Genomic DNA, 16,244 nt, shown 5'->3' on the forward strand with positions numbered 1-16,244 from the left:
GATTAAACATTACTGTATGAAAAGGAGAAACGCAAACGCCCAATAAATCGATGATCTTCTTGCGCCAGGCAAAACAGGTTTTGAACACATTAGCTAGATGAATTTGTTGCTAAGTGCCACACAAATACCCGTATGATTTTCGGTATTAATATTTACATCAACTCTATAGGACCGGAACTATCCGCAGGACCATCGAAAATTACCCTATTGCGGCATTATTAATAATATATAAATATATAGGTTACAGTTGTGGCTGGGGAAGTAAATGTTAAATACCCACTGAACGTGTATGTAGGCATGGCTCGTTGGTCTAGGGGTATGATTCTCGCTTTGGGTGCGAGAGGTCCCGGGTTCAAATCCCGGACGAGCCCATTCTTTTTCAGTATGTGTTTGCTGAACATGTCCGTTTTACACACCAGTAGCCCTAAACATGATGTCATCATCCACTGGGTGGCTTCCGCCGGTATCTAGATCAGTAAGTGAAGTTACCAAAATAGAAGAAACAACAGACCAAAAAACGAACAGACAACACGTTGAGCCACAAGAACTATAGCCTGAAACACAATAATAATATAAATGTTTTGTTTTGGCTCTATCTATCTATCTATTTGCCTGTTGTTTATTGAGAAAGCTACTATACAGGCAAGATCATCACATCATTGCACTACCAAAAAACCACTGGTCTTTTTATCTGATTTATTAGATATTCAGTTTCGCCACCATGTGGTTCCCTATTTGAACATGGGACTAGGTTTGATATTACTGTTTGCCCTATCCAACCCCCCCCTTTCTCCCTTCAACTTCCCCCACCCCTTTCTCCACCTGCCCTCTGTCAAACACACAACAAAGAGACTCAGCTCACAGCCAGCCGGCCAGACTGGGAGTTCAAGCCAGGGAGACAAGGAGCCCAATACCCCCCCTCCTCCTCCCCTCATCCTTTTTGCTTACCACTGGGTTAACAGTCCTGCTTCCCCAGCTGTTGCGAGGGTTGGGCATGGGCCGTGAGAAGAGAGACGTCTCTGTCCCGCCCCCACACAACACACAAACAGTCCTAACAGGCGGCAGCCGAGCCGGCTCTTCCTCTCTGTCTTCTCTGCAGTGTGCCTGAGGAACATTACTTTAAAAATAGGTCTAAAGGAGCATCAAGTCTGCACGTGGAATATTTCATACATGCAAACTGTAAGTAGGCTACACTACGGAGCCATGTATTTTGTGATTATTTTAAACTTTTCGCCTTCAATGTGATGTTGACTAGTACATAAAATTGTGTGGAAGTTGTCTGTTTTATTTGATTATTCAATATTTAGTGACACCGATAAAGAGTGGATGATAGAATGATTGACAATTTGTCTGATGTATTAGCCTACTGAGGATACTTACTCAAAATAACATTTAGGCCCAATCTTATACTTTTAATTGTGTTTCATTTCCAAATTTCTGAACTTTGAAGTTTTATGTCTAGCTAGAGTTGAACATTCAACAGACTCATCTACATTTAGGTCTCACTGTTATCCATTAGGCCTAAATAACAAAAGAAGAATGAAAGTCTTATCTGAAAATTATCAGTGTGAATAATTGAATTTGTCAAGATAATCAAATTCAATCATATTTCCAATTTACTATGGTTCACACTCTTGGACTTTTTTTTCAAAAAATTGAGCCAGTTCAGTTTCTTTGCACTGCATGAAAGTTTCGCAGCCAGTGTGTAAGCTGTCAGAGAATAGGCTGAGTAAATCGTTATTTTGCTGCTATGCGAGTTCTTCACACAAATAATTATTTTGGGTGTGAAAAGGCTTTTGTAGGTTGATTCAGTACCACCTCTAATGACCAATCCAATCACCTTTTGATTAAACAGAGAGAAGCAAACTGGAAACCTGGGACTGGGAACAACCATCTACCTCACCAAGCAGTATAACCAGTTGCTAGAGAGCTCAAGTCTCCAGTCAGACTTTTCATTGAGACTTTCAACAAGGTTCCAAAGTGCAAGTGTCCTTGCAGTCGACTCGTCACATCGCAGACTCTCCCAGTGACCCTGACCATGGTTCTGTGTGAGGATAGGGAGTGCAGTGTTTGCTACCTGCCCTACTCTCGGCTGGACAGGATCCCCCGGATGCTCCACTGCAGACACACCTTCTGTGACCCTTGCCTGGACACTATGTCCCAGGACAAGAGTGGGCTGCTGACTGTGAGTTGCCCTCTGTGTCGTCGGGTGACCTGTGTAGGACGCGGCCTAAGCCTGCAGGAAGCACTGTGGGTGGACAGCAGGCGGTGGGACCAGATAGTAGAGGACATGGAGGCCGAGGCGGAGGAGGAGGCCACACTGAAACAAGAAGCTGAGGACGAGACCGTGGAGGCTAAACAACAACCCTCATCTCAAGCAGAGTGGGTTCAACAGCAGGCCTACACATACACACACACAGATATTCAAAAACGTATACAGCTAGCACTGGGTAGTGAAAAACAATACCTATCAGTACTGTCCCAATTACCGCTACAGGTATTGATTTTAAGGTCTCAGAAAACTATATAATGTTGGATGCTACAATCATAACACAAGTTTACTTTGGGTTAGGGTTTATGGACATTTGTATCTAAAAAGTTCCCACCATACTGAGCCCTTGACCCAGCAGTGTTAATCAATGCACCTGTCCACACACTGCCCCACTAGTGCTATGGCTCTGTCCTGTTACATCCTGCTGCACTCCTAGAGTAATATACTGTATAACACCTAAACTCTTCCTTACTTTTCAGCCTTTCTTCCGGATACTCCAGAACAAAGCTCAAATTTCCAGCATTCTTCAAGAAGTTCAGTCTAACAAAGCAGCACCAAGAGAGGATTGTGCCTGGTTGCAATGTGTAAGTCATTATTTGACCGCTTTACTTTCCTGATGTCTATGTACATGCCATTTCTCCATCTGGACACATGCCCTGTTCGCTCACATGTGAAAAAAGTGGTCTAAAAGGTAATATCTAATGCAGCTGAATTCATTCATATGCCATGTAAACAAAATAGTATATTTTGTTATAATGTGGACTAATACTTTTTCTGTTTCTGTCTTTTTTGAAAGGGAGATGAGATCCTGGCGCAGGCTTCCAACCGAAGAGACCTTGTAAGATGTATAAGGACAGGAGATTTATCAACTATTCTGTGCCAAGCCAAAATTCTTCTCAGGATACACACTACCTTATTTGAGCTTGGTAGAAGTTAGTAGAAGACCTTACCCGACCTCATAAAACCCCGGAAGGAACATTAAAAGCAAGCCTCTATCTCTGTGTTCCTGACAAGACATTGTTTCATTAACAGCCAAAGTTGCCCCGTCTCCCCATTATTTATTCTAGGCTTAATTCCCCCAGCTGGTGCTATGGGATTTGGTTCAGCTGTCCCAGTGGGGCTAACGTCCCATTAGTAGTCGAGACCCCCTCGTAACAGATGGCCTCCTGAGGACACTCCTTCCACATCCTTGGCTGAACACAGACTATTTAATTTATTTTTTTTTATTTATGGTAATTTGACTAGTTGACAACATTTTTAATAAAAGTATTTTTGAGAGTATTTTTTTTTCGTAATTTCTTTATATAAATATAACAGTAATATGAGTGGTATTAAGGTGATAATATGGTGGTCAGCACCCTAAGGTCATACCATCTGGGTTTGAAAATCTGGAAGCAACAGTGTCACCTGAAAGAAGTGTAAGCTAAAACCTTAGCATAGGGAAAGACAAGACAATTTTCTACTTTCCTCTGTACATCATTCATGACACATTAAGTATTAACGTGGCTGAAAATAAAAGTGACGCCAGTGGGAGATTTCTGAACACTATAATGTGGTGAGTATTACTTTTGTGGGCATGATAAAGAACAATAACATTCCACAAAAGACTCATCCATCCATGAAAGTGGATTATGAACTCCATTCATCGAGCATCTGGCAAGTATTCCACGTTAGAAGATGTTAGAATAGGGTATCGGATTATCACTTTCATGGAAATGGCCTTTGTCCCTTTTGTATTACCTTATGCACACTGATCAGTTCAAAAATATACAGTCATTTTCATCCACAAGCAGTGAATATGCACATATGCTGGCTTTGTGCTTACCGTTCTGACAGGAAAAGAGGCTTAAACATATGTAGACTAGAATAAATCTCAAAACAAGGTCACTGTTAGGGGCATTGTTGTTTGTCTGTTTTGGCAGTTATTTACAGTTAAGCAGAATGAAGCAAGAAATCAGTTGTCATGCTGGTTTGGTGGCTAACTGGCTGTACCAGGTTGTTAACTGTGTGACTGTGAAATACAGAGAGCAGGATACACTTAGAGTCATAGTTCGATACACGGTGTGTGATTTTGCCTTTTAATATCATTTGTGTATTTCCATGCTTAAGTTATGCCCTCAACATAATGCCTGACCTCATGTCTGGAACAACATCCAACTTCTGAATGAACTGGCATCAGCAATACTGCCTGTCAAAGCCATAATCTGGAATACAACATGAAGGCAGCAACCACACCAAGAACTTAAAAAACAGGGTTGTGAGAATGGTACGGTACCACTCTCGATTTCACAATCTATTTACTGAATTCCAATATAGTCCTGGTAGTGCAAATCACAGGTATTAGGGTGGAGCAGACCAGGGAACAACTCCCTGCGCAGGTTGGTCAGACTGAAGTGAGGTAATTACCAGCTCAGGCACAACAAATGTGTTTTTGAAACAGGATCTTTGGTCAGGAGCCTAGGTGGAACAAAACAATGGCACAAGTCAGTCCATTACTCCAAACATTTGTGCATTCCTTTGCCTATTCCAAGTACTGTGTGTTTTGAGTACTTTGAGGTAAACATAAATGCCTGAAGTACTGTACTTATGTAGAAATGGATGTGCAGTTGATTTGTTGCTCAGGGAGTCCCTCCAGGGCCAACAGCCTTGCATGTCTTTGAACTACTGCATATGTTGGATTTAAGCGCAGCAAACCTCTAAAGGAAACTGTGAGAGCACATGTACAGTGAGTGAGTTTTAACGGATATTTGTTATGTCAAAATAGAAACCAGCTTAGTGAAATTGTCAGGGCATGCATGGCTCAACATGTACATGGACTTGTTTAACGGGGATACAGGCGGCTATTGCTTCATTACTGGTAACCGACAGTATCACAGAATGTAGACATTAACCACAGATGCAAAATAAAGAGGTTTGAGAGACTTCACAATGGGTAGAGTGATTTTAAGTTAGTAGAATAATATAAAGGTTTGATTCTTAGTTTGATGGCTCTTTCTACTGTTTTCATATTAGTTGTGTTGTGCTCATATGACTGAGGAGAAGCAATCGCTCCACACGTTTGGTAGAAGGGTATGGTCCTTTCTAAAAGTCAAAGAAAAAATGAACTCTGCGTGACTTTGGTAATAAGACATCTTTATTGATCATTTGGAGAGACATGCTAGATCTCTGTACAGTGTGAATGGAGAGCCAGCTCTGAATTAATCAAGTCTTCTGCACAGAGCTGTGACAGAACATACACACCCTCAGGGAATGGCCATGGCCTCCACCCTCCAAAGCAGACCCCAACACGCAAAGACATTTGTTGCTGCATCACCGAAACATTGGTCCATTTCTAGGAATGTTACAATGGTCCTATTCCTGTGGGAAACAAGGGTGGATCCTATTCTCGTATAAGGGGAATCAAACAAGTATAAGTACAAATACAAACAAGTTTATATAGCAACTGATCAATCATTTTGTCCTCAATTAAAAATAAATACCCATGCCCTTTCCCAAAAAGTGCTCTCCTTACAAGGCTCCATGGTCATTAGTGAGAGCAATACATTCCTGTTTCAGGATAATAAATACTCTGCACAGAAACAGAAGAGAAAAAGATGAGGCAGCAACACAGAGGTCTGATACACAATGATATACCTACTCTTTCTTTTTGGTATGCATGAGCAGGCGTTAGTGGGCACACTGAACATGACACTTAGTTCACAATTGTAATTAATCTGGTGTCTGAACATGATTGGTCATATTTCTCCACTGTTCCCTTACCGTTTACAGTTTTGAGAATTTCAGTGGGACATTCAAGCAAGGCTGTCTGACAACAACTGCCTTGCTAATGTTAATCTAAAGCAGTCATTTTAAAAGTCATCTCCAGATCTTTCCTCACATAACATCAAGCGGTTGTCAAGGAGCTTTTGTATAAATAACCAGTAGCAAAGAAGAAAACAATTAAATACCATCAATTGTTCCATCTCAAGGGGTTCTATAATTCAGCATCTGCAATTCAACCTTTGTCATTCCCAAACCCACAGAAGAGTGTGTGTTCCAGCTAAGGTCTCCTGTGGTACTGGATCCAACTCAGCCTCTTATTATTTGGCTCATTACGTGGGTTAGAAAGGTTCACTAGTATTCACAAGAGTGCTCCTCTTTTGGAAATGTGTGAAGAATTCATAAATGTTTTATTCTACACTAACGTTCAAGACACAGTACTCCAAATGTAATGGAGATAATGATTATTTTACCGTGTTTGTAAGACTTACATTTTCACTCTAATTCTAAAACATGTTCTTAAAAAGTGCAGTAAGATATCACTTCAAAGACAATTCAAATCAAAGTAGTGTTCTCAACACTGGTTGACCTTATCACCAGCACATTAAGATACCTGGCTCTAAAAATAAGACCAGGTTCAGTTGAAACAACGTTGCAACATTGCATAATGCCTACTTCAGTAGTAGTAACAATTTAAACGCAAGCAGCTACGTAAACCTCATCTTAGTGGGGACACATCACGTGACAGTTTGTATGACAGGTTTTGAATTATGTGACTGTATATTTACAATGAAGCTTTTCATAACTTCATATTAACCTGAAAGGTCTACATGTGCAAATTAGTCTTTTCTTTGTTTGACAGGAATGAAACTGCTCATGCAATGAACAGCCATGAACATCAAGATCACCAGGTTAAATGGTGCACTGATCTTCAAACTATGTGAAGGTCTGATTTTCACAGAACATAGATTACAGTATACAGATCACCACACAGGGAACGCTGCGTTTAAACTTTGTGTTCCTCTATGAGGCAAGGCAAGGGCTTTGATTCTCCAGGCAGAGTCCTGCTGTCCACTGCTCACATATTGTATGCGGACTACCGTAATCACAACTACTAAGATATCACACAATGCAACAGCAGATGTCACATAAATGTGAGTGGGGGAGTCTATGACATTCTGCAAACAAATGATGACCTAAATGGTGACAAAAGTCTGTCAGTAATGTGGCAAGAACATGAGTTTCTACAATGATACAACTTGGCAGTGGCCCTCTATAACTGCATACTACAGTTGCCTATACAGAAAGCATACATTTACACACACACATGACAAAAGATATTTTCTAAAGTCAAGTATACAAATCCAGTTCAACAGTATTCATAAACAAAGGACTTTTGACTAGTCATTATCAGAGAGTGCATTAAGTCACTGGTGTAATGTTAGCATTTACATATTCAAACTTGTGTACACTAGTAGACAGTACCTATGCTCAAAAACTATGCATGCATTAGATACTCAGATGTTACTGATCAGTTTGTCCTGTAACCTCTAAGACTGTCAGTTCCCATCAAGCTCTCAAACACAGAACTTGGTTGCCTGCTTCTTAAAAAACAAAAACAAAACAAAAAACAAAACAAAACTTTCCAGAGAGATTTCCCTGAATTTACAAAAATACAAAAGAAAACCGGAATCCCTACCTTCCTACTTAAACAAAAGTATACACATATGCAACTTGGGGACCTTTTTCACATCTTTATCTCATTTTTTGCTATTTTTAAGACTTTTTGGCAGTTTCATTAACAAAGTAGGCTACACTACTTTATAACCAAATTCATATATTGCGAGTTCCAACCAATGAACAATAATCAGGTAAGGAGGCCAAATTCCAACATGCAAACTCAACTGGAGGTTAACCAACAGGAAGGAAGCAACATAACAAGCATGTGGTGTACAGTAAATGATGTTTTCCAGTATGGTACTGAGCATTAACAGGAGCAGCCGCCTTCAGTAGTCGGGGGCTCCTGTGGTTTGTCCAACTTGATGTCAATCACTGGAGAAGAGCGTTAAGGAAGCATTTGGAACAAGCAGTAATAATATTGCAGTATTGGTATATCTTCTGTACATGGTTGAATTCAATTACATTAAATGCACCTGAATGGATTCATTCCCTTATACAAATGTTTCCTAAAAATGCAGGGAAAAGTGAGGAGTTCTCTTTTATTTTTCCATGGTGTTGTGTTGTGTTCAGACAGTCCCGGCCCTGAGAGACGCTGTTTGCAGAAGAGTGCCTCCTTGAGCCAAAGCCATGTATTTTTAATGGGAGCCTGTAGTATGGCCTTAACGCCACTGGATGATGCTATTTCCTATGGATCTATTTCTATAAATCTACAAAGGCAACAGAGATAGGGCATCAACAGTTCAAATAGTTAAAAAATGTATTGTGTAAGTCTAGTTTCAGTTTAAATCATCAATTTATTATGGCAGCCTTTGGACATGTTGGAGCTGGACAACCCATCTGGAGGGAGAGAGGGTGCTGAGAAGGGAGGTGGTGAATGCTAACTTGCAAAGTAGGAGTACATATCCTACCTTAGCTTATCTGATACCATGGACATACACAAGTCCTTCAACTCATTCAACTCAAAAGGGAATCATCTCCTCTAGCATTAGCAGGCTAATATCAAATTGAGAATGGATGTTGGCTGAAATCGCTGGAATTGCTGTGTGTGTTAAGATTAAAGCTGATGCACACTGGTGAGTCAATCAGTTGTTGCTGTCAAAGCCAGAGAGTGATTTTGCAGTTGTTTTTTCATTTATGATGCACATAAGGTCTTATTCACAGTGAATCTGATTATTCAGTCACATTTTGTTTATCTAACACTGTGAGAATGAGGTGCGCGCTTCCTCTGCCTTAACGAGACAAGATGTGTTTTAATGATTGAGTGCTTGCAAATGCTTCCATATCTATAGGTAGTGAATGTGGCAGTGCGACAGTGGGCACTTACTTATTCATTTTTCTGGCAAAATTATGAATGTAGGCAGGGGGCCTCCAAATACTGTGGCCCACATATTGATATGTTGGCTACGTGAGACTGGAAACGCTGCCCCCCTGTGGTTTTCAAATGCCTGTTCTACAATGGGGTTCTGGCACTGGGGCTGGTGCAAACTGTCAAATGCTGCAGTTGAAGGGTGTGTGTGTGTGTGTGTGTGTGTGCATATACTGTGCATGTTTTTTCTCCTTTATGCTGGCATGCCTTGTGGGTGTCATTTGAAGGGCGGTCTTTAAATGCTACATATGGTTGAGCGTTCCCATAGGAAGGGGAATCTGGAGGCCCGATCTCCAACATTACCAAACCAAATGAACAGCCTCAGTGCTACGTATTTCCTGGCTCCTGATCCCTGCGTGTGTATGGGACCGACCCACTGGACAATGAGATTAATCACCTTACTCTGTGCCACCAGTGGGAGTACTTGGGAAAAATGACATTCTTTTCACATTGTAGGGGCGTGCCGGAGTAGTTTCTAAGGTTAAGAGCTTGCAATAGTGATTTAGCATTAGATGGGTAGCTTAAAGCTTCACTAGGCATCTTTGCACGTTGCTGGCTCCAAATGGCAGTGAGAGGTAGCTGTTTGAAAAATGTGAACTTCTATATGCAGAAATCATATGACCTGCAAAAGTTTTGAGTCACTTCCAGAAGAATGCAGAAACATGTACATACCTGTAAATAGGGCGATTCTATGGGGTCTCTCTGTTGCAGCCCTATTTTGTGATCAACTGAAAAGACAGGTGTTTTTTTACATACACAATCTTGCCTAGTGCAGCTTTAACTGCCTCATCAGTTAGCTACCAATGATATCATGGCATCGATCTCACTGAAGAGAAGAATCTCAATTTCAGCTACATAGTCTTGCCTAGAGAATGTTCTAGATGGGACAGGCATGATTTGTTCCAGAATTAATGTGTTGTTGGTTGACTACTGTACAAAGAAAACCCAGAGGAAAAAAAAGATTGTATTAATTTGTAAACACAATCAAGTGGTACCCTTATCCCCTACCTGGTGTTTTTTTCTGAGCAGGAATAAATATGAGTCTGGTGTTTTTTTTTTCCTGATTCTCTCTTATAAACATGGATGACCACTTGATCTGAGACTAGCACCCTCTTTACTCTCCGTGTCTGCAGAACTGCAGTGGAGATAATATGCAGTGACTAAGTAGGAAATTGTTGTACAGAAAAACAACAGAAGACTGTAGCCCACAGGCCTTGACATCCACCATAAATCATTGTGACCCACCCATCCCCAATTTGAAACAGGCAATTACAAGGAACAGAGAGCATATTGCGAATATTGTTTAAATATCTATTGAATTTTCCACCTCTACCCCAGACTGCATCAATGAGGGTGAGGGATTCATCATCAACATAAACTGCAGAGAAACCATAGTGAGGAAACAACATGCTTGATGTAAAGTGCAGGTGTATGATAAGCTATTTTTTCCTGCAGGCCCTCTCAGGCTGTGCACTGATGTGTGTGTAGCCTGGACTGGAGCAGCCTGACTTCGCCCCTCTCCCAGTGAGATCGATACTGTTCAGAATGCAATAACAACAGAGGAGCTGCCCCATTAAGTGACGATGTCGGCAGAGGCACAGAGATCCCGAGGAACTGTCATCACCTGCCATCCATCACCCTTACAATCTGTCATAAACCTTAACTACATCCTCATCCCTTCCCTCTACCTCACACAGCTCACTCCCATGTCCAATTACGCCTCATTAAAACATGGATAGAAGGCAGGAAGAGAGATAAAGCTAATTGGCTGAGCACGAGTTATGCATTGCGACCAGGAAAATTGGCCGACCGCAATAAAAACAAAAGGGTGCTCTGAATAGCTCTGAGGGCTGTCGGATTATTGAGTTTATTATTGAGGCCATGCACTTAGCAAAGGCTGGACAAGTCGCAGTAAATGATGATTGGTGGGCTATAATCAGCAGAGCACAGGGAAGACTAGATGTAGGCATTCCCAAAATACACCAAGGTCAACATCTGCTTTGTGCTTTGAAAACGGTGAAGTAGCTGCAGTAGATGAATGCCACGCTACCGATCAGGACACCTTGTCAGACAGCTTCAGTCGGAAGGAATAATGACAGTGCTATATGCACACGTTAAAATCAAAGGCAATTTCATAAATCACCCACAGTTACCATAGAGATGGCACCCTACTCTGTGTGCTGAGGGGAATATGAAAGACTGGTGCTGTCAGAGGAGCAATCAGTAACAAAATTAAGCACAGTTGATTTATATGTGTAGTGTCTAAAAAATAAAGCAGTAGTCTTAATTTTGTCAATGAGTTAATGAGTGTAAATTTGTCCAGTGTCCAATGTCATTTAGATAACCATGGAGAGTTAAATACAGCTCAGGAAATGAAAAAACAAAACCAAACAGCATGGTGTAAAACCTCACAGAGGGATACAGTTGCAAAATCTAGTTTTAAAGTAACGAGTAAGCTGTTTTATTACGGGAAATACAGATTTCTAGGAGCTCAAATCAAAACACAGTCAGATATCTAATGAGCTAAAAACCATAGCAAAGATCTCTCTTTGATAATCAATTCAATCAAATGCTGGGATAAAATGGAGTGCAGATGTATTATGTGTGAAATGCCTCTTTAAAGTGGCTGACTTGGGGATTTGTGAAAAAGGAGTCTGACTGAAATGTTAAAAGAAAGAGAGTATGGTGTTTTGTTCCACACAATGCATACTTAAGAAAATAGTTTTCTTATCTCAGTTACAAAAATAATCCACAAGTCTTCATAGTTCTGAGAGAGGTGTTAACCACACATTCGCTGCCTCATTGTTACCCGCGCCTGATACATTTACAGATATAAAAATCAATGCAAGACAACTAAGAGAGCCCGACAGCCTAGAGGGCTCTCTTTAGCTGGTGATGAAAATCCAACGGTGGACTATTTCACACAAAATTACAATAATAAAAATATCTGCAAAAGTCTAGTCTGCTGGATTAATCTCCTTTGTCACCAAAACTACAAAAAACTGACAAATAAAGGTTGTGTCTTCGTTGTGAGGAAAGATACTGAATTTATTCCACAGAAGCATATTGTAGAATGGCTGCCTAGATGAATATAGTTATCAGAGCAAGTATATTCTAGACTCTGTGTGTGTGTGTGTGTGTGTTTATAGTTCATAACAGAGGAAAACTATCTAAGATGCTCTCAAGAGTTATGAGTTATTGTAATTTGTATTGTTTTGCAATTGTGAATACTGCTGCCTGAGCAAAAGGAGAAATGTGTTAAGACATCTGTGTGGTCGCTTTATGAGAATGAATACCAGAAAAAAGCCAAAGCTGCAACCCCCTGATAAAGCTTCCACAGGTGAGGCTGTGACATGCTCAATTGGCGCCAGTAGATATGAGGTGCCAGTTAGGAGAAAGCTACGCCACTACGGCTTGACTGATGACTGAAGGTGGATGACTCCTGTCACTGCATTAAATTAGCCAGCCAAGTCCTGCCGATCCACCACAGACAGAACTGCATGGTCTGCCAACTATACCCCCTCACCCTGCTCTTGTCAGGCAGCAGTGCTGAAACACAGTTAGCAGGGGTGGCGTGCTGAAAGCTCATTCAATGGGACAAGTAGCTGAAAACTATTTAAATCCAACACCAGTTCAGAGTACAGAGTTCACTCCTGGAAGGCCTTGCCTTAGAAGAAAGCAGAGAGTTAGCTGATCACACAAGGACTGCAATGAGGTCAGGAGCATAGTTTCCTCTGCTCACCATATTATTATTTAAAAAGATTCTTTGGACTATGTTTTTACTATCAAACTGGAATTTTGAAAATATGCTAATGTGTCTGTCGGTCAAAGGATACTCCCCTCTTTGCTCGTTTCTTGCATACTTTCCATCCCTGGAAGAGCAGCCGCCACACGTCGAAACAGCTGGAAAGAAAAAGAAAGAGAGAATGAGGACGCTGTGACTTCTCCGCAGAGTCAGGGATACACTCTTCAAATTGAAAACCCATGCCCTATCCACACCTGAAGACTCATTCAGCTCACTCAGACAGGAGGCTCCCAGCATGCACTGTGGTCTTACTCTTAAAATCGTCTTCTCGCACAGATGTGTTGGATGATGGCCAGCAGTACAGAGCCTTTCCATCCCATCAGTTACTTTGTGTTAAGCCCATTGGGTGCATCACATTAGTATATAATATACCACACTGTAAAAATGGCAAGCTGCTTCAACATTAAATAGTTATTTGGCTGCTTGAAATTTTAAGTCTAAATGATAATTTTGGTTGGAGCAATGGGACATATTGAAGATATTCCAGATTTCCAAAGAGGGTCAAAGATTTTACCTTCAATTCACACTTTTGAGTGAGGAAGCAACGATTACAAGTGCCAGTCAGAAAGATATGCCAATCAATCACAAGCTCCATCTACGTCTTTGGTCTGTTCCATGCTGCTACACCTGTCATCTGTTATTCCAGGAAGTTTCTGTGAGTGGCATATCTCACTTTCTATTTCCCTCGGGATACATTCTGTGGTAGCAAGGAAAGGCTGGCCATTATCCATCAGAAATCAATTACACGTTGGTACTGCTAAATATTTTCCCCACTGCTGAAGAACAATTGGTGCTGCAGCTCGCAATAAGTTAGCATGTGTCAGACAGCCACCATAGCAGTCAGCAGCCGCTAGAGCTGTTAAGCATGGCTAGCATTGGATTCTGATGTCTGCTGCCCATCTGATTACATTCAAGTCCATTGCAACTATCACCAAAATTTACAGGCATAAGCGTCTATTATGTAAACTGCTTTGTGGAGGCTCCCTGCCTATCACTGGCTCTAGCTAGTACAGTTTTACCCATGAGGGCCATAAGGAGGGGCCAGCACCCAGCAGGCTCAGAGTGGGTGACTGATCACCTGACGCTGGCCAAGGCCAGAACAAATGTCACATCGTTGTGCTTCAAAATTACCATCAAAATAGCCATATTAATATTTTTTTTCTTTGGTTGAAACTATCAATTAAGTATTAGCTATGAAAATTCAGTTGCTTCCGTTCAGCAACAGTCTCATCTGTAATCCCTGAGCCAACTGTCTCATGATACTAAACTGCGCAGCCAAGTTCCAGACTTTTTTGATTTCATTTTGTTCATAAAGTCTACAAGTTTGCAGAAAAGAGTGTCATCCTTGCCTGCAACCGTTTTTGAGAACGTTCATATAAAAGTTGCATACACATCTTTTGGAACATCTTATTACTTCTTTCTATGGTGAAGTCTTAATGGAAAACATTTATCTTGTTTTGCTCCTCCAAGAAACAAAGCACGTCAATAAGTTATATGGGTTTGCTATATTACCCATTAATCCTCATGAATGACAGTGAAAATCATGCCTAACAGCTCAAATTAGCCCCTCAGCACGCACAGCGTCTCAGTGGGTGGTGATGACACAGCCAAACAGCGTGAACACTGGAGCCTTTGGAGGCGTGACTGAGACCTTTGTTTTTTATGCTTCACACCACTCTGTTCCATCCTTGCATTTTCCTATTTGTATCCACAGTCCTTAAATAAGGTGAAGAATAGGCTCCTCTGTTTGCAGCGCTACAGGGTGAGAGGAGAAGGGCCTGCCAGCAGCACCATTCATTGACAGACACAATATAGCTCTGCTGTTGGCAGCTGTTATTCCGTGCAGCGTGCCTTCATCTCACAACTTATTATGAAGTTAACAGGCAGTCTTTGTTTTCAAACAAAGGTCTGTTTAGACAAAGATTACCTTTGTTAACCCAGGCTACACCTCTTATTGTATCTACAACCCCAAAATCTCTCAGTTTGAACTCTAAATACTAGAGTAACTAATTAAACTTATAGATGTTAAAAAATGTCCACTAAAAGAATGAATAAATGCACACCACAATCACGGTGAGGTGATTGTATTGCTGGTACTGGTGCTGGCATTACACAGGAAGGAATAGTGCACACTCAAAGCTCCATTTGAGTTTTTTATTCAGGTGACAGTGATGAAGACAGCTTGCCTGTTGAAACGCTGCTGAATAAAAATGTAGCGTTGAGTGTGTGGTATTCCTTCCTATGTACAACAAGAGGTACTTGCTGCCTTATGTCCCACCGTAATTACCACGATATATTAAACATAATCAGTTATGCTAATGAGGTCATGAATTAAGCTAATTAATGAGAATAATTAACTTATTTTGATGTCAACATACTTGTCCTCACATAACATGGTTGGTATAAATATGAACTGCGTATCTTAAAGCATTAGGAGTTATAATAGTTTCCAGAAATCCAGTTTTTCCTAATTAATATGCAAATTTCTGCAGCAAGGTTCTCCAAAACTTAATGAGATCATCTACTCTATAGAGGGAACCAGTGGTGGCAGTATGAAGTTTCTATCATGTATTGTTCTCGAGTTATTGTGTTCAGAACAAAGTGTCTACACACAGATAGACGACACAATGACAACATCAAAAATGACCGCATTCATAATCTATGTGTATATTTCCATGACTGTATCTGTCGGCAGTGCAGAGTACAGGAGACAGAATGGTTTGTGATCCTGTATCTCAGGTAACCCACTCACCAAAGCCAACTCCCTCTGCAGAGAAGTCACTCACCTGTTTGACGTTGTAACCCGTCTTGGCGCTGGTCTCAATGAACATGACGCTCAGCTCCTTAGCCCGCTGCTCACCTTCCTCAATTGTGATTTGCCTGAGAGAACAGAGGAGTGAATCATCATCAAACAACTGAAGCACAATACCCCGCACATCAGATTACATTCTGGTGTGCCGAGAAAATAGGTTGATTTAGTCATCTGAACATTTGACTGAAACAGGAGAGTTGGTAAACTGAATGTGTAACGATACTACAAAGACTCACAGGCAACCCTACTATTTGCAGCTGAACCTCCTGTTCTTTTAGGCTAGTAAGGATACACCAGACTTAATTAGCTGATGAGTGAAAATGATTAATTACATTGTGCTGTGAGAAATTAATAACAGCCAATTTGCATGACATTTTAATTAATTTGGCAGTCAATGTTTGGCTTTCTTGGAAACAGAGATTGTGTCAGGTGTCCATTAATACAAACAGCAAGATCAGTGCAGTCCTGCTGACTGCAGCCCATAAAGCCAGCCAGTCTGTTAATACGACTGTCTTAAATCACCCTGTCACTGGTCTTATGGGAAAACTAT

General features: G+C 41.0%; 2 protein-coding genes and 1 non-coding gene across 4 annotated transcripts in view; 2 read left to right on the top strand and 1 right to left on the bottom strand.

Moving 5' to 3' along the window:
• Positions 1-299: 299 nt before the first annotated feature.
• trnap-ugg (transfer RNA proline (anticodon UGG)) lies at positions 300-371 on the top strand. The gene has a single exon. It is a non-coding gene; the product is annotated as a tRNA-Pro (tRNA).
• A 677-nt stretch (positions 372-1,048) lies between these two features.
• On the top strand, positions 1,049-3,520 carry LOC139642684 (E3 ubiquitin-protein ligase RNF183). The gene is made up of 4 exons (XM_071517639.1): positions 1,049-1,179; positions 1,856-2,382; positions 2,752-2,856; positions 3,069-3,520. The coding sequence occupies exons 2-4, from the start codon at positions 2,039-2,041 to the stop codon at positions 3,112-3,114; spliced, it is 495 nt and encodes a 164-aa protein (XP_071373740.1). The 5' UTR covers positions 1,049-1,179; positions 1,856-2,038; the 3' UTR covers positions 3,115-3,520.
• A 1,888-nt stretch (positions 3,521-5,408) lies between these two features.
• The window catches only part of rab6ba (RAB6B, member RAS oncogene family a), a 56,834-nt gene continuing 45,998 nt past the window's right edge, over positions 5,409-16,244 (bottom strand). The window contains exons 6-8 of one of the 2 annotated variants that reach the window (XM_071517571.1): positions 15,669-15,762; positions 12,914-12,980; positions 5,409-8,083 (exon numbers count right to left, since the gene is read on the bottom strand). In XM_071517571.1, coding sequence (XP_071373672.1) covers positions 8,019-8,083; positions 12,914-12,980; positions 15,669-15,762 — 226 coding nt within the window. In that variant the 3' untranslated portion in view covers positions 5,409-8,018. The remainder of the gene's footprint in view (positions 8,084-12,913; positions 12,981-15,668; positions 15,763-16,244) is intronic. The other variant, XM_071517572.1, reaches the window with a different exon arrangement.

The sequence above is a fragment of the Centroberyx affinis genome, unplaced genomic scaffold (genome assembly GCF_046629955.1).
Source record: "Centroberyx affinis isolate AG114_WGS23_722 - 3 ecotype Tasmania unplaced genomic scaffold, CSIRO-AGI_Caff_v1 ptg000503l_1, whole genome shotgun sequence".
NCBI classification, from domain to species: domain Eukaryota; kingdom Metazoa; phylum Chordata; class Actinopteri; order Beryciformes; family Berycidae; genus Centroberyx; species Centroberyx affinis.